The sequence below is a fragment of the Cinclus cinclus genome, chromosome 3 (assembly GCF_963662255.1).
Source record: "Cinclus cinclus chromosome 3, bCinCin1.1, whole genome shotgun sequence".
NCBI classification, from domain to species: Eukaryota; Metazoa; Chordata; class Aves; order Passeriformes; family Cinclidae; genus Cinclus; species Cinclus cinclus.
In genome coordinates, this window is record NC_085048.1 from 29040095 (window position 1) to 29064336 (window position 24242).

The 24242-nt window shown below is 35.9% G+C and overlaps 1 protein-coding gene across 2 annotated transcripts in view; it reads left to right on the top strand.

Moving 5' to 3' along the window:
- Nucleotides 1-24242, top strand: part of SMAP1 (small ArfGAP 1) — an 89987-nt gene that overhangs the window by 58255 nt on the left and 7490 nt on the right. For both annotated transcript variants that reach the window (XM_062489775.1, XM_062489777.1), the window contains 2 exons: nt 11284-11362; nt 20797-20924. In XM_062489775.1, the coding sequence (XP_062345759.1) occupies nt 11284-11362; nt 20797-20924 (207 nt within the window). The remainder of the gene's footprint in view (nt 1-11283; nt 11363-20796; nt 20925-24242) is intronic.

Sequence of the window (24242 nt, forward strand, 5' to 3'; positions counted from 1 at the left end):
TAACAGGTAGCACATTTCACGTTGGACTAACCAGGAGAGTAAGATACAAGCACCTGGAAAGTTCTAAGGTTTGAGCTGATTGCTGGCTAAGGGTGTAGGGTCTTGATATTGAATGAAGTTTCATGTAAAAAGCGTTTTTCAGAGAAAAAAAAAAAAGCACTTTTGTTATATTTAAGGAAAAAACGAGAAGCATACCTTTACGAATAGGGATTGAAGGCATTTCTTTTATTATTTTTTTACTTTGAGCTCAGTCAGTTGCCATGCCTGAAACAGTTTGTTCTTGTCTGGAAATATATGAAGAATAAATTACAAATAAATGCCCTTTAGTTCTGATTGAGTACAATGATGTTGTATTATGTATTACTTGAAAGTTTTTTGAAAGGAAAGTTATAAAAGAAAATAGTTTAATGAGGAACTGGAACTAATATAGCTACATTATTGTAATCTTACTGGGGCTAGTGAGCTCAATAGAAATCAAGTAGAAATATGTAAGCTGAGTTCATATAACTATAATAAGTGATTTGAAAACTGAAGGTGTATTTAAAATAGCTTACAAAAATACAAACTATGTTTACTGCATTTCACAACTTGCAAACTGAGATGTATTAAAACACTTTGACCCTAACCCAATTTATAGATCTCATAAAGGGATGCTGGATTAGCTGTAAGATGGATTTGTCTAGGTTTTCTGCTTCATACTGAGTTCTATAAGATGCAAGCCCCAGGTTTTATTGGATTAAAAGCAGAATTCTTCCATTTTATCTAAATCAAGTTCCATGACAAGATAATACAAAATAGGAAAAGGGTTGATAAACAGCTTTTCCTCTGCCTTTTGTGTCCTTGTAAACAGGTCCTTGCTTTTGGGCTCAGATGCAGTAGTTTCAAAGATTTACAGTTGCAGGAAACTCTGCTCAAGTCTTTGCCCACAGAATCTCTGGAAAACTTGAATACCTCTGTACTCATTGTGCCTCTCCTGTTCTGCAGTCTTGCCATCCCTAGCTCAGCTTCAAGTTACTACATCTCATTGTGTCCATTACCTAGCAATCATAGCATCTTTTGATGCTTTTTCCAAATATCAAATTTAGGAAAAAGAGCTTTTCCTCTTTTTTTTCAGACCGTACTCTGAACTTTTCAACTCTTAAGAACCTAATATATTTGGATCTAAATACATAGAACTATTATTTCAAATGTGGTTGTTAATTTATAGATTTAATGCATTAATATAAGAATAAGGATTTATCTCTGATACTTTGCTGTAGTCTCAGCAGTAAGTATAAAAAGAAAGCCAACTTAATTTTAGGAAATTGAACTTCTACATGGTTCATATGTCGTTTTGAGCAAGGTAAAAGGGCCTCTGAGATTGTCTGATGCTTTAGAAAGGAGCTAAACCAACTCAGCTAAGTACAAGACAAAAGGTTTTAAGTCTTGTTGGAATACATTGACTAAAGTAAATGAGATCTGAGCCAACATTTTAAATTCAGTTAAAATACAATGTTAGTACTGCTTGGTCAATAAGTAAGAACAAAGGAATAGTCTTAATCCATTTTCACAGAAATGATTACTGTATTAGCCTAGATCCAGATAAAATCATACTAATGGAATAAGATTATGGTGCAGGGTCTTCTGTTATTTCTGCCATGAAGTTTTTAATTCAAATGACTAAAGATATAATGCATTTTACATAATCTTGCTCAAGTATTTTTCTCTTAACTGTGAAATCTAATGAAATACACCAGGTTTTTAAAGTAAAGATGTAGATCAAGGACCACTTTAAAAAGTTTTCCTTTGGGTATGTGCTTGGACTGAAGGACCTTCATGTGTACAGAATCGTATTTAGCAACAGCAGAAGGCGATTTGGGTGTTTTTGTTTGCTTAATGTGAATTCCTTAAATAGGCTTACCCAGGTGAGTGTGAGTAGTTCAGTATCTGTGAGTGATTCACTGAAATAATCACAATAGATTCTTAAATTTACCTTTTCCCCTTGGCTTGGCTATTTGGTTCAAGGTAATTCTAGTTTGATAAATAAAAATGGTGGCTTTTTTATTGTTATTGACATGCAGGGTTTTTCTCTTGATTAGAGATGCATCAGAGTTTGATTGTGGACTTGCCGTAGTCTATACAACTTCACAATGATCCCATCACAGTTTTACTTGTATTTCAATACAGTACATCAGGATTCTGGCTTTTTTGCTAGTTAAACAAGACAGAAGTTCTTTACTTGCTAAAATTATCCTCAGTTCTAAAGAGTTAGTCTGATTTCTAAATTGGTTGCAAGTATGAAAAAACAAGTGCTGGTATTTTATAGGATGGTAAACAAAATAGCACATTTGATTGTTAATGCCATTTAAATTAAATATTATGAAAAGATTAGTTTTTGCTTATTTTCAGATCAGGTATGAAAGCTATAAAAATACTCTTTAAAAATTCTAGGATATGGATGTGTGAGTAATGCCGTAAATGAATATGGACTAAACTTTTTAGAGCATTAAGTGTCAGGAAAAATCATGTCTACAAACCTATTGCAAAATATAGTAAATTACTAACATTATTTTCTCATATGGCAATTCTCAAATGTTTATGCTCTCCTGCAAGTTTTATTGCAAGCAGGTAATGAAGAGGGAAGGAATCCAATTGCTTTATGCACAAGGCATAGAATTCCTATGTATTAAGAGCAAAGGAGAGCTTTTGTTCACTAACCATAGAGGTATATATGAACTCTAGTGGGTAGACTGGAAATTGCTTTTATGTAAGTTAGAAGTGCTTTTCACTAAATTGTTTGATGTATCTTTAGCTTTCATAAGGCTTCTTGTAGTTAAGGTAGGGAATATGAGGTAGAAGTGCATTGGTAATCAGATGTGCTTTAAACAGACAGTTCTAGATTCGTACGAATTTTTCATTAAAGTGGAAAATTGAGGAAAAAATGTTAAGAAAAATGGGAGCAGATAAGTGGACTGGATGGCTGATGAATCAGATTTTTGACAGTGACTGGTATCTTGCTTGAGAGTAGGAAAGATTTTTAGATTATTAACTTCTGACTTCTCTGACTTTAGCGTTTTTCTACTTTAGAGCAATTAATCATGTGGCTTATGTCCTGTGCTTTGTATGCTACCTCTTTAAATGCTCTCACAGTGTAAATGAGAGTAAGGTCAACAATAATCCTAAATGCTCGTGCTGAAATCTGATACATTATTTATGTTATCATCTTGCAGTGGGGAATTTGGCAAAATCTGGCTTGGTTTTAAAGTATTTGGTGTGGTTTACATTTTTACTGGGTGTCTTATCTTTTAGAGCGGTTAAATCCTTAAAATCTGTACATATGGTGATAATACACCTAGGGTTACAGAAACAGAAGAATAAAACTTGAATCTCTCTTTTGTAAAGAAAAATAATTGTAGTATTTTCACTGTGTGCTGGCACTTTTGAACCAGGCCTTACCAAAAAAGTTTGTTCACAGCTGTCAATTCCAGCACAAAATGCCTTCAGCTCCCTGTCAGAGGAGAGTATTCTGAGGAACAGGGATGTGCAGAGGAGTGGCCTGTAAATTTAGACCATAGGCCCTGGAATGTATGATCATATTAAACAATGTTCTGAAAGGATACCAGTGTCTTTACTCGTTTAACAAACTTATACTATTTTCCTATTTTACTACAACTGTAACTTAAAAAAGGCAATGGATTTGACTGCAGAGCAATGTATTTTATGCTAGATCTGAATATTCTTACTCTTTTATAATTTTATCATTCAAAGTGTAACATTTAACAGAAGCCGTCACATATGTTGTCTGTTTTGTCAACCAAGCAAGCTCTTCTAAAGCTTTCTACTTCCCTCTTGTCTTTCCCTGCCCATCTTGTGCGCGTAATAGCCAGATGTGTTTGGGCACAGTGCTGAAAGTTGGGAAAGGACGAGCTTGTTTTGCAGAAAGGGAGCATTGGTTGCAGCACCTATAAACCTTATAGCATCCTCTTACATATGTGAATTTAATAGGTGTGTGACAGTCAGTCATGGTGGTACTGATCCTCCTTTTTGTCTTGCCCATATATAACCATATTCCCTATAGGCAATATCCTATGTGCTGTACTTTAATCTTTGTACAGAGGAAGGAGGAGGATTGACTTGGCAATGCTCTCATTTTTTTTTCTTTTTTTTTTCCTGAGGCAGAATGAATCACTCATTTAATGGTTATCTCCAAAAATAGCTGGCTGAAGAAAATTTGATGAAATACCCCACTGACACACTGGACTTCCTACAGTATGTGACTTATGCTTCAGGTGTTACTCAATTTTCTTCACAATGCCATCTCCTGCAGACTTGCAGTCCAAGTTTCTGAGGGAAAGCATTCTACCTATTCCAGGGACTTGGGGTTTACCTTTGGATGAGTCAACTGCAAAACTGTAATACTCAGATTCAGATCTTCAAAGCTTGTGTATGATGAGCTTCAATGGGAAAACTGAATTAGGGAATTCACTGCAGTTTGTTGGATAAGGTTTGTGTACATATCGATTCACTTGGCTCATGTGCTCCTTGCATCTGTTTGACAAAGTCTACAGACTGACTCTGACAGTCAGAGTGCCTGAAAAAGGGAAGAGAAGGTGGTTGTGAAGAAAATCTACCAATAGGGTAGTACTGCTGACTCTTAAGTGTGTGTAGTCCTTGAATGTACTTAATAAGGTGCTTGGAGGTTGGCTCACTTAAATTAGCAAAACAAGAAATGTAATTGTGCAAGGCTAGCAAAATTAAAATGATGCAGTTATCGAAGTATCACCACTCAGCAATAGCCAAAATACTGGTGTGTTATCAACAGTGTTGTGGCCACAAATCCAAAGTATAGCATTGTATCAACTGCTGTGAAGATTGTAAACTCCATCCCAGCCAGACCCTTACAGGCAATTAGTTTTAAAAATACACGGTATAAAGTGCCTATCAGTTCCCTTGTCTGTGTCAAAGAAACATCTTTATTCATTAATAATTTGCTTTAGAGTAGTATAAAAGAAATAAGTCTGTAAAATCAACTCTAGAACTTAAGGTGTGAATAGAATAGTTAACACTGTTACTTGCTGATTTATTTGGTTTCATTTAACTCAAGAAAAGTATTTCACATAAGTTAGATTGAACTAGAATGGTGTAACTAGTAGTATATTGAGGGCAATACATTGTGAAAGCTCAATAAAGGCCAATATTGATTTCTGTAAAATGGAGCTATCTTTTTTAATTTGAGATCTAGCAGAGAATTTTCTTTTTTTCCTGGCCTAACCTGGTGTTCTTACCCATTTATTAAAAATTAAACCTCAGATAACTTCTGTTGTTGCACAAAATTAGTAAAGAAAGAATAAAGGAGTGTGGCACAGTAATGCAACATTAAATGCAGAATGCTGAGTTAAAATATGCTTTTTCTTTATGGAATGGAAAACTTTCTCATTCTGTGTAAATTGGGAAGTTTTTGACAATGGTGTTCTTTTCACCTTTAAGAAAGTAGCCAGAACTGCAGGAGAATAAATCTCAGAACTTTGGTACAAATTTTTGTAGCTTCTCCATCAAAACCTGATAGACCGGAAATTGTCTTAAAATCTTCAGGCTGATATTGGATAAATGAACAAGATTGATAAGTGACTAACCCTGCAATTTTCTAATGGTAGGAAAATGAGCAAGATTAATTAAATCATAGACAGTATCTCTATGAATTACAAGACTGGCTGATGTAGCTTCCACTAATGAAGGCATCATCTCAGTGTGAGATTAAAGTAGGCTTGTGCACTTGGTTGCATTAAAAACAGATAAGTTAGAGGTGACCTGGTCTTCTCCACTGTTGCCTGCTTTTGGATTTTGTTTGTGATGGTTTCTTAGCACAGAACATTACAGTTGGCCTAGGTGCACTGTGAAGGTATATGGAGATTACCAGCATATAAATTTCTATCCAGTAATTTCAAGGCAGTTGATTTACAGTGACAGTGTGTGGGAAGTTAAGTGAAGGTCCAAATACTCATTTCTGCATTTCCATTTTAATGAAATAGAAGAGAGATGCTGCTTCTTATGTGTAGACGTAATTTCTCAGTTGTTCATTTTGGTAAAGTTCTGAGGAGTTCATAAGTATTTTTAAATATTTGCTTTTTAGATACTGAAAGATGGTTAATCTGGTTGTGTAAGGACTACTTACAGATGTGATATTAGCACCATAGTGTCACGTTATGGTTTAGCAGATGTACAGCAGACAGGATTAAGACATTGCTTGATTTGCATATGAAACTGGGAGTCATTTGGGTATATAATTGGGAGTCATTCATCATTGGATACTAAGAATTAAATGAGATAAGAAGCTTGAAGAGGGAATTGTTTCCATGTTGGTACTTTTATCAGTTATCAACTCCATCCAAAAGCCTTACTGAAGTAAAGGAAGACATCTTGTGATGCTCCACCCCTGTCTGCCAAGCCTGTCATGACACTGTTAAAAGTTGTTGGTTTGGGCAAGCATGGCTTCCTCTTGATGAGGCCATGCTGATTCCTCCCATTAACATTCTTGTCCTTCATGTGCCTGGAGTTGGCTTCCAGGTTAGTTGCTGAATCGCCTTCCTACATATTGAGGTGAGACTGAGCAGCCAGTTGTTCCCTGGTCCTTGCTTCTTGCCCCTCAAGAAAGGACTGACAGAAGAGTATAAGAAGAGTGGAAGGTTAAAAGGACAGCATTGGAAAATAAAACAATGAAAGATTACTGTATCCCAGTTACCTGTCATCTACAGGATTGCAAAAATTTAGTGCCTATACTAGATCTGAGTAATGACTGTGTCCCTGCTCCTGTACTGAAAAGATGTGCTTTATAGGTGAAAATATTTGTAAGAGGTTGAAAGGTTAATTCTTTATTTGCCTCCTCAATTTGGCCAAATTATCTAATACCTGCTAAATGAGGGGTAATTTAAATTATATTTTGTGTCTCTTTTCATAACAAGGACTCAAGGTTTTTTAGGTTAAAAATTCCAAATTATGCTAGAAAATAAGCTGATCATGTGGAGGATGTGAAAGAATCAACTCCCTGGAAGCTTGTTGTGGCTTCACTTTCTTTCAGTGATATTTGCAAACAAACTGTTTTCAATAATCTCAGAATAATTGAAGGCAGCAGACATTGCTTGCTTTCAGTAGATCTCCAACATGAAAAGAACCCTGAAGGGTAATGCAGTGGCTATTAGTGACAACTGTGAAAAATGGCCATGTAAGGCCTGCATATCAAAGATGTCTTGATGTTCTGCTATTTGCAAGGACAGTATTTCAGAAGAATGTACTACCAGCATAAAAATGATTTTGAATAAGATGCCGTTAATACATGACCTGAAGTAAATATATCTAGAAATTGCTATAACCATGTATTTTACTAAGACAGTCTTGAATGTCATACAAAATAGTAGCCCCAGTAACCTTGAAGGCTCCACTTGGAAATAAATGCACAAAATTGTGTACCTGTTCCTTCTACTTGCCTTTTTCATATCAGATTCTTAATGCTATTTTTAGTTTACTTAATGCTGCTTAGTCTGCTATTTTTAATGTGGCCATATTCCAAAGGGCATTACAAGGAATAGGTTATCTAGTACTGCTGTCAATACTTAAAAATAATTACTGTGGGAGTCAAGGAGACTAGTATTAGAAACTGAGATGAATCTTAGTGCATCAAGGCTCCCAAGCATTTGTCGTGTTACCTTGTATCTCTGCAAAATGTGGTAATTTTAGATAAAACCCAACACTAAATTAAACAGTATGTTTAAGAAATGTCATTGCCTTGTTATGCAGGCTTTTTTCCTGTTGCACACTTTTGTGCTTACTGAGTGCAGTACTTAACATCCTGAAAGGCCACTCTCTACATAAAGCTTAGTCATGAATGAGTCCTATAGGAGCAAAGCTGCTAAAAAGAAATTAAACATCACATTTCACTTTATGATTTGAAATAAAATTTTCTTGTGACTCCAGCATGGCTTTCTTTTTGTTCTTGTCCAAAAGTTTCCATACCTTGTTTATGCTAGAATTATATGGGCTGGAAGAGACCTCTTGAGGTTCTCTCCTCATCTCAGAAATATGGCATGATCTCTGCTACAGGACATTGAAGTAAGCCATTGTTTTTCCTTATATCTACTTCAGGTGGACCACAGTGCAGAATCCATGGGGCTGAACAGAGAACAAAACTCTCACAAGAGGCATCATGGTAGTGAGGGTCATTTAGGTGTTCTTAAGAGTAATGGTGTTTGTGCAAGTTTCTTGTTCTAACTCATCCCAGTGGTGCTAGCCTTACCTAATTTATGCCTAAGTGCAGGTGACTTTAGAGAAGTCCCGATCTGTGAATCATGGCAGACCTTAAGCACCAAACAAATGTCTTCTGAATTTTTACAAAAGCCTTCCTATGTGCCATGAAGCATCTTAAACAGAACTAAAGGCATACTAAATTACAGAATTGATTGAAATCTCAGACAATAGGATAGGTAATTCTAGGAAATGGTGCTTGTTATGGTGAGAGAATGGGGGCAACAAAATAATTTTTCAGGTAAAATTAAAGAGGAAGATCTTTTGTTCCAGATAGCTGCTGAATGATGCTTTGTGTGTCTGCTGTTATACATATTAATTATTGGTAAATGTTAGGTGACTAACATGTTTCTTCATCTTTCAGACTGAAGGTTAGAATGTTGGTGAAAACTGTGTAGCTGCAAAAGATGTTGAGTAGTGCTTTTAAGGAGAAAATCTTCACCAAGGGAACAAATGCAGTATTAATGGCTGGAAATATTTGATGTACTATTGAGTTTGAAAAGAATTTTGGAGCTTTTCTTAAAAGTAATTAACTATGAAGTAACCTTAAAATCTAGTAGTTGGCATATTGGCAGGGGGAGCAAAATGGGACAGAAACTTTTGATCAAGAAATAATAGTTACGATACTGGAAAAGAACAGCTTGAGGAATCATATTTTTATAGAAATTAATATTTTTATACCTTGTATCTTCATTGCCTTTCTTGTTTAGAGAGTGATGAAACAGAAATATGTGTTTAATATTTATTGAAAATGTTTACTGGACAAAGCAGAGGACCTAAGTGGATTATTCCTCCCATATTTTAAAATATTTAGCTTAGATAATGAGATTAATTTGCCACAGTAATAAGTACCAAATAAAAGAAAGTGCTATTTGATCTCTTCCTCTTTAGTTCTTATTAATATATGCAGAAGTGGTTGACTTCTGTGAAAGGTTTGCATTCAAAACTAACCTGTCAAGCTTTAAATTGTTTTGTTTTGTTTTAAATTGTTTCAAACTTCTGGTTTTAGGTAGTTACCAGAAATCTAATACAGTGTCATGAAAATTTGCACATTTAATATAATTATAATGGCTTTTCTTTTCAGTTGAAATAAATCATTCTGCATTCAGATTTTGTAAGCTGTTAAGGGAAAAGGGAAAAAAGCCAGTTTCATGAAATAAAGGAGCATACCAGAAATGCTTTTTGCAGCTTCTGTGACCCATAGTGTTTCTTACACAGAAAACTCGAATGTTCAAGGTTTTATGGCACATTCTGTTCTGAAGTACTCATTGTTAATTCTGATTAGTGTTTATAATGATGATGATGATGATAATAATAATAATAATAATAATAATTTTGTTGTTTTATGGCATATTTACTGAGATATGGTCAATTGTAGAAAACTTCATTTTGAATTGTCACTTTAAAAAAAATCTTGATATGCTGTCATGGTTTACTTCCAAGAATTATACTGGGAGCATTTGGAATTGGTGGGCTATGCTCCAGATTGTAGATGCAGTGTTGAAAGTTATAATGCAGTATAGAATCTGGGAATTTGTGGACTTTTTTCATCAAGCTCTTTCCCTAACAGCTGGATCTTGAGCAAGGTATGCAAAGTCAACCTAAGGATTTTTGGCCAGAAGAAGCAAGTATTTCTCTGAGACAGTAGCAAGGGCCAGATTATGTGTGATGGATGATACCAGTTTGCAGTAGCTGCAGGAATGGAGTTTGGTTATTGGAGCTCTTTGCTGAAGGTTTTCTTTTCATTTTCTTTTTCATTTTCTTTGCTGAAGTGGGGATTTGCTCATGCAAGAGGGGTATCTGTAGTGTAACAGGCTTCTGTTCACTTGGGCTGCCTTTCAATACTCTTGAGTTTCCTCACTACTCTTACTTAACAAACACCAAGCTACTTATTCTTTATCCCCCTTTTGTGGGAGAGGAAGAAAGTAAAGGTTTACCTAAAACAGATCTTTATACAATTGTGTTGAAGTTTTAAGCTCTTCTAATGCTAAATACTAAGATTCAATGACTTCAACAACCTCAGGAGCCTCAGTGACCTGTGAAAGCCACATAAATGTGATAAATGTGATAAAGGTGTGAGTGAAGCAGGTTCTGTTGGTGTCAGCCCAGTGCCCAGCCTGACAGTGTCCTGCCACTGTTATTGGGTAATCTCTTCTAGTTAAAGGCTGCGCTCATTGTTCAACCAGTCCACTTTGGGGTGCTGTGATAAGTATGAAGCAAAGGCACATTAAATGCATGTGAAGAACTGTATTTGTCATGTCACTACTATTAACCAGTTGGTATTCATTTTACAAATTGATGTTTTGACGGATTCAGGGGATCAGCCTGATACTAGTGTAAGAAGAACTATAAACAGATTTATGAAGCAATTTTCATAATCAAATTTCACATCAATACCATCATACATTTTGAAGTCTCTAGGCAAGAAAAGACTAGGAGTTCCCTTTTCAGAAGGAGAAGAATGCTGTTATTAGCATTCAGATTTATAAAGGAAGGGTCATGAATTTGGGTTGTATGCATCAGTGTCAGCATCTGTAAGTTCTGCATGTTCTGCAGATGTTCTTTGCAGAAAAGCAAATTGATGTCATTAGTATGCTTCTAATTTTAAAAGTTAAGCTTTCTAAAACTTTTTTCTTTAATTCTGAAGAACTGTGTACTTTGGTTGCTAAAATGAATTGATAAATTATAGACCGGTTTTTGCCTACTACGTGATATGCAGTGGTTCAGTTTAAGACTTCACTTTCTTTTAAGCTATCCTCAAATTTTTTTTTATTTTAATATTTACTATGTACCAGTGAAAGTATAAAAATATTTTTTTGCAGTCATGTGCTATGTCTCTTTTGACTACAACTGCTGCATACATTACAAATCAAATTCATTATGATAAACAAATATGGAAAAGGACTTTTACTTCTGATACTGAAGCAGTGGCTTTAATGAGAATTTTTAAGCCCTGAGTCTTTTCAGACATGTTTACTTGTGTTTATTTTTTTCCCTTACAAGCCACAGAAGAAAGAGGATCAGCAATCAGAAGCTAAAGCAAGTCCAAAAAAGTCATCAGAACCCACTATTGACCTTTTAGGACTTGGTAAGTAATACATAATTACTTGGTTTTGAATCAAACAGATATATAATTTTATATTATTAACCAGATTATATACTAATTATTAAAATAAATATACTTTTCTCTGTGATTGCTGAAAGACTATTTTGAAAACCATAAGATTGCATGCATCGATTTAAAACTATAAAGGAAAGTGCCATTGGGATGTGGGTATATCAGTAATAATGTTTTGCCAGTGAGAGTAATGAGATCCTGTGGGAAGGGGAAGTTATCAAAGTGATCTTCAAAGGCCTTGTGGATTGTAGTATTTCATGGTTCATGGCACAAGTGTACTTTTTAATAAAATGCTGAGGTCATCTGAATTATATATCTGTAAAATACATTATATCACACAATTCCTGTAATAGTTAAAAGAACGGTAAACTGTCAGACTGCAGCTGACTAATACCTTGTAAAACTTAATATAGTGGGCATTTTGGTGTTCTGTACTGGCTGCAACCATCATTCACGTTTATCTAATCCACCTTCTTGTTTTCTGACTGGCAGGTAACTATGCATTTGTCCTGTAAATAAAATAGTTTATAGTAAAATAATTTAATCTGCACTGTAATTTAATACTATTCATATTTAATAATAATTTAATATCAAAAATTAATTGAATAATTTAATTGAACTGCCTATAGTGTTGTGTATAGGCCATTCTCATAAAATACATCTTTCATTTATCAAGTGTTGCTCTAAATGTGTTTTATCCATTTGATGGAATTTTAACATGGAAATGGAAAAATAAAATATTACAGTATTTTTGTTTCCTTTTGAAATTCAGTGTTAGGAAAACCTTCTACAAGTTGTGAGTGGATATTAAGAGTACTCACTTTGTACATAGTTTCTACGTTGTATTGGAGCAGGCTAGTAAGTCATTTAAATGTAACTCTAAAACCTTCACTTTGTAGAAGAATGTTCAGTTTTGTTTTTTTGGTTTTTGGGTTTTTTTGTTTTGTTTTTTTGTGTTTCAAGGTATAAATAACATAACAAAACAGTAAATGTTTTCTCCATTTTAAAATTCACGGTCTCATTCAAAATGTGTGGTTTTTTTCCCTCTGATGTAGAGCTAACATAACCCATTTTTGCATGGGTTATGTGTGTATTGTCCATATCTCATTCCAAGTAATTGCTACTATGGGCAAGCAAATCTTAATTAACACTGTAGAACAAATGTAGAATGAGCCTATTTTAAAAAAAAAGTAATTTAGACTTGATGGAAAGCTGATTCTCCCTAATTTTACTTTACCAGACCAAGAACCTAATTAAAAACTAGAATTTAATCAATATGTGGTTTTGAGATTGCTAGGCTTCTGTATTCTTTTGGTCATGATTTGAAAAGTATCTTGGTAACACTGTTTTATGATACAGTAATGAACTCAGATTACATTGGCTAACTTGAGATATAATGTGCAGAGAAAATAATATTATAATTGGTGTTCAACAGCTCTGCTTGTTCAGTGAGATATAAAAAGGGCAAAGTTTATAATATGTATGTTAGAACTCCATAATTTCAGAGGAGGGAATGCTTAAAGATCTTTTAAATAACAAATTGAAAAGCAGTATTATAAGCCAGTAGCACTTGGAATCCACTGAGCTGCAAATGAGATGTGTTAATGAGAGCAGACCTACATATTTTGTTTGAGGAGTTCTCTTTTAATTAGCACCTGCAATAGAAGACTTCAGATAGTATTAAAAGAGAGGTCATATCAACCCAATCTGTCATAGAACCATAGAGTAGTCCAGGTTGGAAGGCACCTCAAATGACCTTCTGGTCCAAGGAGTCGATGGGAAGGGGAGCATAGAGATCATCCAGCCATACTCGCTGGGTGCAGCCTGCTGACCTCCAGTGATGGGAGCTCTGCCACATCTGTGGACTTGCTCTAGTAATTGATCTCACAGTAACAAAATTCTTTCCTGTGTTGACAAACTTGTACCTGTTGCCCTCTGATTTCCCTGTGTGGCCCTGTGTGTTGTGAACAGAGAGGCTGTGTCCTGCCCTTTAAGTACTGGCATACTGGGATGTTAGTCTTCCTGAGCCTTCCCTTCTCCACAGAATAAAGCCCTGACCTCCTTCACTCCTTCTGCGTAGAGCAGGTCCTACAGCCCTTTGGCCTCTTCATGCCCTTGGACCCACTCCAGTCTGTGTCTGTCTTGAATTGCAGGAGTCAGAACTGAACTCAGACTGCAGGTGAAGCCTGGGAAGTGCTGAGTAGAGTGGGATGATCACATCTTTGCCTCAGCAAATAACACCCCTGTGGATACATTCCAGAATTTCACTCACCTTTTTTGCTGCAGTGATGCACTGCTGATTAAAATGTTTGATATGTCATATCAAATAATATTTAAATTGATATGATTGCTTAGCTCGTTCTTCTTACTGAACAGACATTTTTCTAATGAGGATTCATTTTCTTAGGATTTCATTTCTGCAAGTAAAGAACAGTACTAGCTTTTAGTAGGACAGCTCAAAATCACTTGTGATAGCAGGTTAAGTAATTTTAATGGTCAGAATTCATGCTAGAATAATTTTGACTTTCAGAACAGCCCAGCTTCTTCACAAAGTATTTTCTTGAGTAAACCATAACTACTAGCTTTGGAGATGGTGTTAGTCTCTGGGTCACTGTTCTTTTTGTCTCAGTTGGTTTTGCAGTAATGACCACATCAGAAGGTAAACTTCCTTAGATAGAGCTTATCCTATGAAAATTGTTGCTAGGTAATTTTCTAAAAGGTAACTATCTTTCATTTTTCTTTACAAATTGCAAAATTTTCAAGAAAATATGCCTTGGCGAATTGTACCTTTAAATCTTGTAATAGGAGAAAAGGCATAATATCCTCAGTGACAGTACTATCACATTTCTGTTTGTTCTGATTCCTTTTAAATAGATTCATGTGGTTCCCTTGATTTCCTGGTCAGAGGGTTGTTATTGAGATGCTGTTTAAATACTCACCTTTTGATGATGCAACATTCATGGGTTTTGGCTTTTTGAGTCAGAATAGATTTTATTTCAGAACTCCACATACAGAAAGGTGGAGAAATGGACATGTACAAGCTAATATTGTTATTCTCTCTACAAGCAGTAGTGTTAGTGTTCTAGCTGTGCAACCCCAAATTCCTTTCTTCTCTCCCCAAGCAGTGGGAAATAACAGCCTGTTTCTGTAGGCCAAGCCTGAAGCTGCTTTTTTAGTTATCTCTTCAATTATTTGGATCTTACCCATGCTGGAAGAATGCACTGTTGAAAATGTGGAGACCTAAAATTGATACTAGAATCAATAATACAGGATTTTATAAAATGATTTTTTAATAAGGTAATTATAAGAAATAGTATTTTGTTTGAAAGTCACAGTGTGTAAACCACACTTCTTCAGCACTTAAGTGATTGGCAGTGCTGTGTTTTCATCTCTCTGGGTTTAACCTTGTGCTTTGTGATATTTTTTGGTTTTTTTTTTCTTACAAGGTAGATGTCTCCACTTATGCCAGGTTGGTTGATGTAAATTATTTCTTAATATTTAGTAAAAAAATGGTGTGATAACTGTGTACAAATACAAATGGAATATTGGAATGTTACACAGGCAGTTTGTGATTGTTGTGTTTGCCAAGGTATGCCACTTAGAAATTACTTTGACATATAAAGAAAATAATAGTATTTTTAAATTATATTACCTTACAGAATTACCAGAAAGAACAAAAGTGCATTTTACATATTCTGCATCATTTGCCATGCTTAGATGCATCCTTCATAAAATAAACAATTGCATAATCTGGATTAACCACTGTAGCTACAATGAATAAGTAGAAGAAAGCAGATTTATTATGTTGTTATTTACTGAATTTGATGTGTGGGGCATTCATCTGGCATGGTTGGAGGTAAAATATGATATGCTAAAAGCTGCTTATCTGCATTTGTATGGGAAATATTCTCTGAAAGAGTTCCCTGAAGTTTTGAGAAGTTGATCATGATATGAAATGTCGCTGAATGTTGCATAAGTGAGAAATACACTTTTGTCAGGACTGTTGGGTAAGTACCAAAGCAGCATAGTTGCTGAAAGTCAGAAAATTTCATTTAAGAAACAGTAAAGATACATTCATAAGTATATAAATATCATATATGCAAATATAGATCATAGACTCCTAGAATCATAGAATAGTTTGTGTTGGAAGGAGCCTTTGGAGGTCATCTAGTCCAAACCCCCTGCCATAAGTAGGGGCATCTTCAATTAGATTAGGTTTCTCAGAGCCCCATCAAACCCAGCCTTGAATGTTTGCAGGGAAGGGGCAGCTACCATTTCTCAGGGCAATATTTCACGACAATTTGTGAAACAATTTTTTCTTATATCTAGTCTGAATCTGTCCTGATTTAGTTTAGAACCATTACCCCTTTTAACACTGCAGACCCTAATAAAAAGTCTGTCCTGATCTTTCCTGTAGATCTTTAAGTACTTTAACTATTGAAGGCCACAATAAGGTCTCCCTGGAGCCTTCTGTTCTCCAGGCTGAACAGTCCCAACTATCTCAGACTTTCCTTATAGGAGAAATCCCTCTGATCACCTTCATGGCCTTTCTCTGGACCTGCTGCAATAGGCCTATGTCTTTCCTGCGCTAGGGACCACTGAGCTGGATGCACCACTCCAGGTGGGGTCTCACCAGAGTGGAGTGAAGACATAGAATCCTTTTCCTTGACCCCCTGGCCACGCTCCTTTGGATGCAGCCCAGAATACAGTTGAGTTTCTGGGATGCCAGCACACATTGCCTGCTCATGTCCAGATTTTCATACTCCAGGATCTATAGATCCTACTCTGCAGGGCTGTTCTCAATCCATTCATCCTCAAGCCTGTATTTATAGCAAGGATTGCCCTGACCCAGTGCAGGACTTTGCACTTGGCCTGGTTGAACCTCATGAGGTTTGCATGACCCCACTTACTGAGCTTGTAAATATGTTAACATTTATAGTATTGCTGCAATGTGCAGATTATGCTTAGGTAAGCAATATATCTACCCAAAAGGAAAACATTTACAATCACTTTAGGCATTACTAGCTTTCTGGCTTTCCACATTTCATTTTCAGAAGTATTATATAGAAATTGCCTCCCTGTGAATGTTTTTTCCCTTCTGCAAGGGTTTCAGTAGTAAATAAAATTTTACTAATGCATTAAATAATTTTGCAATAATTTTGTCCAGACCTTGTTTGAATCTTAGTCCTATATTTTTGGTAGAACTATTGACCTGTTTCTCTCAGTTCTACCCTTCTAGTAATTTGGTGTAAAAAATAATATGCGTATTCTCTCTATTGAAAGTCTTAGTATGCCTGTCATAAATGATTGTATATATAAAAATACATGACTGCTTAGTAACAAAGTTCTTGTAAACAGTTTGGTCCATAAAAATTGAGTTTCAGAAATGCAGAGTTAAAGATCTGATCTGTTTTTTTGCTGTTTTCTCTCCTGCTGTCCCTTTGAAGCCCTTCTGCTGGTCTTTCTCACTATCAGTGCAGATAAATATACCAAGGAATGATGATGTATATGAAAGCTATGATGTATATGAAAAACAGAAGGTAGCAATGAATTGGAAATTATCATGTCAGGGATTAATAAAATCTACACAGCAAAAGAACTGTAAAGGTAAACTTTGCTGGAACCCTTCACTATATTTTTAAATACATCCTGGTAAATAGTTTTTGTTCCTGCTATCAAACTAAAACAAGACTTCCTAATCTGAAATCAGAAGCATCATCTGCTGTTACAGTGTGGCAGACAGCAATTATTACAGATATTTAAAGATACTATCTGTAATTGTCATAAACTGTATTGTTTTAAACTCATAAACTCATATTGTCATAAACTGTAAGAAGAATAGTTTTGGAACCACACCTAGGAGCAAGGGTGAAGAACAGCATCTACCAACTCTTCATGTTCCCTTCTCTGACCAAGCATGGAAGCTCTGCTTTGCATCTGCTCTCACTGCAGTGGCTTTTGCTACATCTGTCATTTCATTCCTAGCTATGGATGCGTTCTTCAGAAAAGAAATGGAAGTGCTGTTTCTCAAAAGCTAATTTCTTCAAAGCAATCCTGTGATGGTTGAAGCTATAAATTTCTCAAAATACTCAGATAGGCCCATGTAACTTAATCTGATGTTTTCACCTGTTCCCTGGAAAGGTTACAGCTGTATTTCCTTCTGTCATATACACACCACCTCTTCTAATCAGGTTTTAATGGTAGGTGGCACAAGTTGCATGAATAGTGATATACTTAGAATAAATTAAAACTGAGAACTCTGCTGAGTATCTTTCATATTATTGCAGAAATATTTTAAAATGAGAAGGGAAAGGTGGAGATACATCCTAATCCATGACCTTGTGTGTTGAAGTTGAGACTGTCTATAATCTCTGTATAAGAACTGTGAATTACTGTGTTGAAAAACAAGACTGTGCATGCCTGCATGCAAATATATTTAAATGGAAATATTAATATTGCTACAAGTAATGTACTGGAGTGAAAGCGGTGTTAGGTTTTTTTCTATAATCTGAAACTTAGTTCTTTCAGTAGGGAAGGGGGAAGATTTTTGGAGCCTCTTTTTAATAGCTATAAATATTCCAACTATTACATTTTAAGAAATCAGTAAAACAGGATCATCTGTTAATAGTCTTCATACAGGCTTGAAACACTGTTGTGAACAGTAATTCAGAATGTCTGGTTTCTGCACCAGTGGAGACAGGGAGGTATTTATTCAGTAAGAAACAAAAGGCATGTGCATTACCAAATAACATTCTTACAGAATAAATCTAGCAAAAATCCAGGTTTTCATAGTATTAGTTTGTAAGCAGCATATTAAATACTTGAAAAGTACTATATTTTTGCAAATGGGTTCTGTCATGAATGTTCTACATATGTGAAATGCTTGTTTCAGTAAATGATTGCATTTAAATTTTCAGTCTACTATGTTAAGCACCTTTACATTCAGGAAATCTAAACTACTTTGGAATATGACAAGAGAGATTTTTTTTTTTTAAATACATGTGCCTGACTGAGAAAATGAGAACGTTAAATTATTAATTCCTGACAGTCCTTTTTGCTTGAAAATTGTGCACAGTTCATTGCTAAATTTATCTGAAACAGTGAACCTTTGGGGAGATGTTTTTGGAACTGCCAGTCTGCAGAATGACCTCAAAAGAAGCTCACACTTAAATGACCAGTACATTTATTTACACACATCTCAAAGCACTAATGTGCATTGAATGGTGCAGCAGATTATTTGTATGGTCATTTTGCTATCCGCTGCCTTCCATTCATCAGAAATAAGGGAAGAAGGAGACCTTTGCATTAAGGTGTAAGTAGCTCTGTCATAATCATAGCTGAGTTTGCAGCTTTGCTTTTCAGAATCATTGCAACAGCGGTCCCCCAGCAAAGTCAAATCACAGAAGAGTAATAAAACTGACTGAGGTGGCTGCTTCACATTCCTCAAGCTGCTCACTTTCTACTCAGCATAGAAGATCTAGTAATGTCAACTCATTCCCATGGCCACTTCACCTTCATGGAAGGCAGACAGAAATGAGAAGGCATATGTCATGGTTTAACCTCAGCTGGCAACTAAGCCCTGCACAACCACTTGCTCACTCCCCCCATGGGATGGGGAAGAGAATTAGGAGGGTAAAAGTGACAAAACTTGTTGATTGAGATAAAAAGTAGTTTTAACAGGTAAAGCAAAAGCTATGCATGTAAGCAAAGTAAAACTAGGAATTCATCCACCGCTTCCCATGGGCAGGAAGGTGTTCAGACATCCCCAGGAAACTGGAGCTCCATCACACGTAACAGTGACTTGGGAAGACAAATGCCATCGTTCCAAAGGTCTTCCTCCTCCTTCTTCCTACTGCTTTATATACTGAGCATGGCATCATATTTAGGGTGTGGAATATCCCTTTGGTAGTTGGGGTCACCTGTCCTGCCTGTGTCCCCTTGTAACTCCTTGAGCACCCACAGCCTCCTCACTGGTGGGGTGAGGTCAGAAAAGTCTTTGACACTGTGCAAACTCTGCTTGGCAATAATGAAAATATCCCTGTGTTATTAACTCTCTTTCCAGCACAAATCCAAAACAGATTCCTATACTGGCTACTGGGAGGAACATTAACTCTACCCCAGCCAAAACCAGCACAGCAGCTGTGGGTAATGGTCTTCTGGGTAGATTGTTTCAGAGTGCAGTCTTATGATGTTAGTAGCAGTGTACTGTTACTGTAATCTAGGGGTTTTGGAATACTGATCCTTCTGTCATGTGTAAACAGCTGTGCCAGTCATGGCAGTGTTTCTTTTGCAGAGGAAGTTTTTACTTAATTCAGCTAGTTTGTTCTACCAGAGAAGTCTGACTTCTACACTGAGATAGGTTAATTTTAGACTTAACATCTTCTATTGCCTATAAAAGCTGGTTAATTTTAGACTTAACATCTTCTATTGCCTATAAAAGCTTTCTTAAACTTGCTGCTGAGACTATTCATTCATTAGAAAGTTCAGCAGAGTCTAGACTCACCTTTGTGTTTATCAAGCTCTATGTAATGGCAACCCACTTGTGATATTTTTAGGTATAAATTTATTAGCCAGTTCTTCCCACTTTTTCTTGAGCAGCTTAAAATGAAAAGAGGAGTGGTTGCTCTGTTCCTTAAAAACACTTTTGTGATATTTTTGTCCCTGTATCTTTTAAAGTACTTTATTGCAAATTCTCTTTGAAGCATAATTTTTTTTTTTGTCATCCACTTTTACCTAGATCAATAAATGTGTTCATGTGTCAAAGTGACTTGCAGACAGCAAGGCTCAGAGTGAGAGCTGTAGGTTCTTATGGATAATTAGCTCAGTGTGTCTGGCAAGTGTGTTCATATGGAGCTATGGAATTAAGTCTGTGCAAAATACTTTTGAAAAAGGGGGAGAATGGACTTCTTCCCTAATGCAAAATTTATTTATGTTCTCTTGAGTAAATTAGCACATCAAGAATAACTTCATGGATTCTAAAATGCAAATTTTAATTCTGGAGCACAGATGAGTATATTTTCTCTGATACAAGGCTATCAAATTTGGACCTTCTCAGTAAGACGTCTATTTAAATTCTTACTAAAAATGTTGGTGTGCAGAGTCTCCTGAGAAATGAGTAGTGTGTACTGCTAAGTTGGTGTGGTTGTCCTTAGGGAAGTTTTAAGTGGGTTTTTTGTCATTGGTTGTTTTTTGTTTGTTTTTTTTTTTTCCTGAAGAACATTCATGTGCCATATTCTTCTGGAAATAAGTCTTTACTAAATCTGAACAGTATTGCAGTCTGAAAAATATCTCAGAAATAGAGTACATCTTTGATGGGGTAGGAGGGAACAGACAGCTTTAATTTTTCTCATGGTGTTAAGATATTAATAATCTTCAATTTAAAAGTGATTCTGTTGTTTTTTTAGATGGTCCAGCTGAAACATCTGTTACAAATGGAGGCACTGCTGCTGTCACAGCACTGAATGATGACCTGGATATCTTTGGCCCAATGATCTCTAATCCTTTACCAGCAGCTGCAGTACCTCCTGCTCAGGTAAAATTTAATAAGTGTATTTAGTTATATCTGTGTGTAAATATGCGCACCCATACATAATGGGTAGCACTGAAATCTGGTTTTCCCACTTTCCAGCCATTCTGAAGCTGGAAATTCTGACTTCTGTATGTGGTTTCTGTGTGCTCAGGAAAAAAAGAGCAGCCTGAGAAAGAAGAGAGAAGAAAGCCTTCTTTTGTTTTGTTCCATGGATAAGTGATGTGACCTGCTGGTTAAAGAATTATTTAGCTGTAGAATGCAGGAAATCCAAAAGAAGGCTAAATTTTTAAGAGTAAAAAAATCGCAAAATAAAGGGTGATACCATAGGAGATGATAACTAGTGATGGGTTAAATAATGGAGTAGCTGCTAAAGCATACTGAATTTTATGCATATATAACATTTTCAATGCATTTCTATGATAAAGATTTGGGCACTGGACCTTTTGTTAGAGGAATTTTGACATGTTCATCTCTGTGCTAGTTTCTAGACTAAATATGGTGCTTATTAAATTTAATAAAAAGTGGTAGAAAGGACAATACTGTTCTCAATATCTGGTATCACCTTGTTTATATACTAGAAAGCATGAATATATTCACTTGCTGTAGACAAACCTGTCCAGATTTGTAGTGACATTTTTATTTCTTCTGAGTGCTGTAATCAGGAGAAACAAGCAGAACTCTTAGCAAGTATTTTTTATCAAGCACACAGTCCTTATGGTGTATTGCAAGATTTAATTCTTGGTTCCATTTTTAATCAGTAATCTCAAAGAAAATGTAATCAGAGAATCTCTACAAATAAGAGACAAGAACATGGGTAGGTAGCAGAAGATGGGTTTGTGGTGGTGATTATGTGTGTTGCTTGCTTTAGCAGGTGGAGCAAAGAGAATATTATTCTGTTTTTCTTCAGGATTATCAAGACCTTGCATGTGTTCTGTGTCAGGATGGTGGTGTCTAGTCTGGGAACTGAGGCTGGACAAGAATTGCCTCTCATTTGGCAGTGCTATGAGTATTTTGTAAGATCTTTCACCTTGCAACATGGATAAAAGTTCTATGGCTTTCAGAGAAGAGTTAGGAGAATACAGGGTCCCTTATTATGAAAGGGTTTAAGGACTTGGTCTGGTTAAATTTCTTGAAGTAAATAAGAGGTGAGATTTAAAATGTGAAATTATTTGTGCGAGGCTGTAATTGGTGAAGTGGGCATGAACTCAGATCAGCAGTTGAACAACTCTGGCATTCAGTTCCTGTGCGTGAAATTGGAAAATTTAAAGTATAAGTATAAGCCAAACCTTAACCTGAACTTGTTTGAACATCTGTTAACAAACTATATTGAAATTTTCCAAAATTAAGTAGAAGGGTATCAAATGTGGAATAGTGTGGCTTGCTTTCTCACTGAGATATTTACGATTATGTTCTGCATTGTAGGTGTGTCTGAGGTGCTACAGTGGGATTTGAGAGCTTTTCTTCTGAAAAAGAAGGGAATTTATTGGTGCTCCTCAAACTGATCTGTATGACCCTTGAGTTTTCACAAGACTGCTTTTCTTCTCCATTTTAACCTGAAAGGCAGCATTTAATGCTAAATGCACTCTGTTTTATGGCACTGTGAAGCACAGAAATGTCTGTTTGAGTGTTTTGTTATGTTTTATTTGATGACTGAAATATCATGATGTCTGCAAAACTTAGGATTTATGTCCATTGTCATAGCCAAGACATGTTTTTCAAGTGAAAAAAAAAGCATTTGTTTCTCCTTTTTCAAACGTGACTTGAGCATTGATGATCATGAGCACTTTGACTCTGCTTTCAGATATGTGTCTTTATCACAGTTTTCAAAAACATTTAAGATGCTTCTTTCCACTGATGTGTATAGCTGGATGCTAATGCAAACTGTTGAATTTGTAAAAGACTGGTAAAGAATAATATGAGACAGAGTATTTTTTTTTATAGAATTTTGCCTATTAGCAAACTCAGGAGGGTTTAAGAAGCGTTACCTTAAGCAGCTCCTGTGGTAGAACTAGATAAAAGGCATGTTTTATAAATTATGCATTATTCATGGTCACAGAAAGGAAAGAAGAACATTTCATATATTTAATGATGTTTTTTCATGTGAAGTGGGTATAGCTAAATTATAGGTATTAGAAAAGGGTTTGTTGCCAGACATTGTATAGGAGCTGAGCAAAGGTCTATCATTTTTACCTATACTTAAAACAATTTCCTAAATTGTTTTAGCCAGATTTTAATTTCAAATTTTGTATTATATGTCTTCTAGCAAAAGTGTGATCTTCATTCTTCAGTGAAATTTGTAGGGAGGAAGAGAGGGAAAAAATTGGGTGGTATTAAGTTTGGAATTATTAATTCAGTGAAATATTTATTATAAGTCTTTATCCAAGGTGGATACTAAAATCCAGTCACCTTAAACCTTTTTGGATTCTGTGTGTGCGTGTCTTTGTGGACCTGATTTGAATTGTACTGTATTGGGAGCTGAGAATCAATTCAGTGACTACAAAAGTGTATTTTCATAAAAATGGTATGTTTTTCATGATTCCTATCTGAAAAACTTTGCTGGCGTATTTTAGATAAAAAGATGTTTATAAATATTCAGTTTTCCCTAAGGTCAGGTGTATGTACCTAGCATGGTTGCCGAAGATTGGCTGACAAGCTTCATCTTATTAATCAGTTTTGGTGATGTTAATGTGTCAAAGTCCTCAGATTTTTTGTAAAAATGCATTGTTTCAGAAGTTTGCTTGATCATGAGTGTTATTTAAGCAGGGTCTTAGTGGAGAGCTATTTAGTCCTATTCCAATATGATCAGTTGAAATGTTTGTAGCTTCTGCTTATGTTTATTTTACCGTCTGTATTTTCAAGTGTGTGAAAGCAAAAGTTTCATTCCTTCAAATGAAAGTTAGAGCAATTCCAAAAGTGACTATATGGTGGGCAATAAGTGGATTGTAGGAAGTGCACAGAACGACTTGGGGGCACTGGTGGATGCAGATCTGAATATGAGCTGGCAATGTGCACTTTCAGCCTGGAAATGCAACAGTATCCTGGGCTGCATCAGGAGAAGTTTGACCAGCAGGTCAAGGGGGGTGATTCCCCACCTTTGTTCCACTCTCATGAGACCCCCACCTGCAGTGCTGCACCCAGCTCTGGGGTTCCCAACGTAGGAAGGACATGGACCTGTTGGAGCAGGTCTAGAGGGGGGGCACAAAGGAGCACTGTCCTGTAAAGTGAGGCTGAGACAGTTGGGCTTGTTCAGCCTGGAGAGGACAGAAGGCTCTGGAGACACATTATAGTGACCTTTCAGTATTTGAAGGTAGACTACAGGAA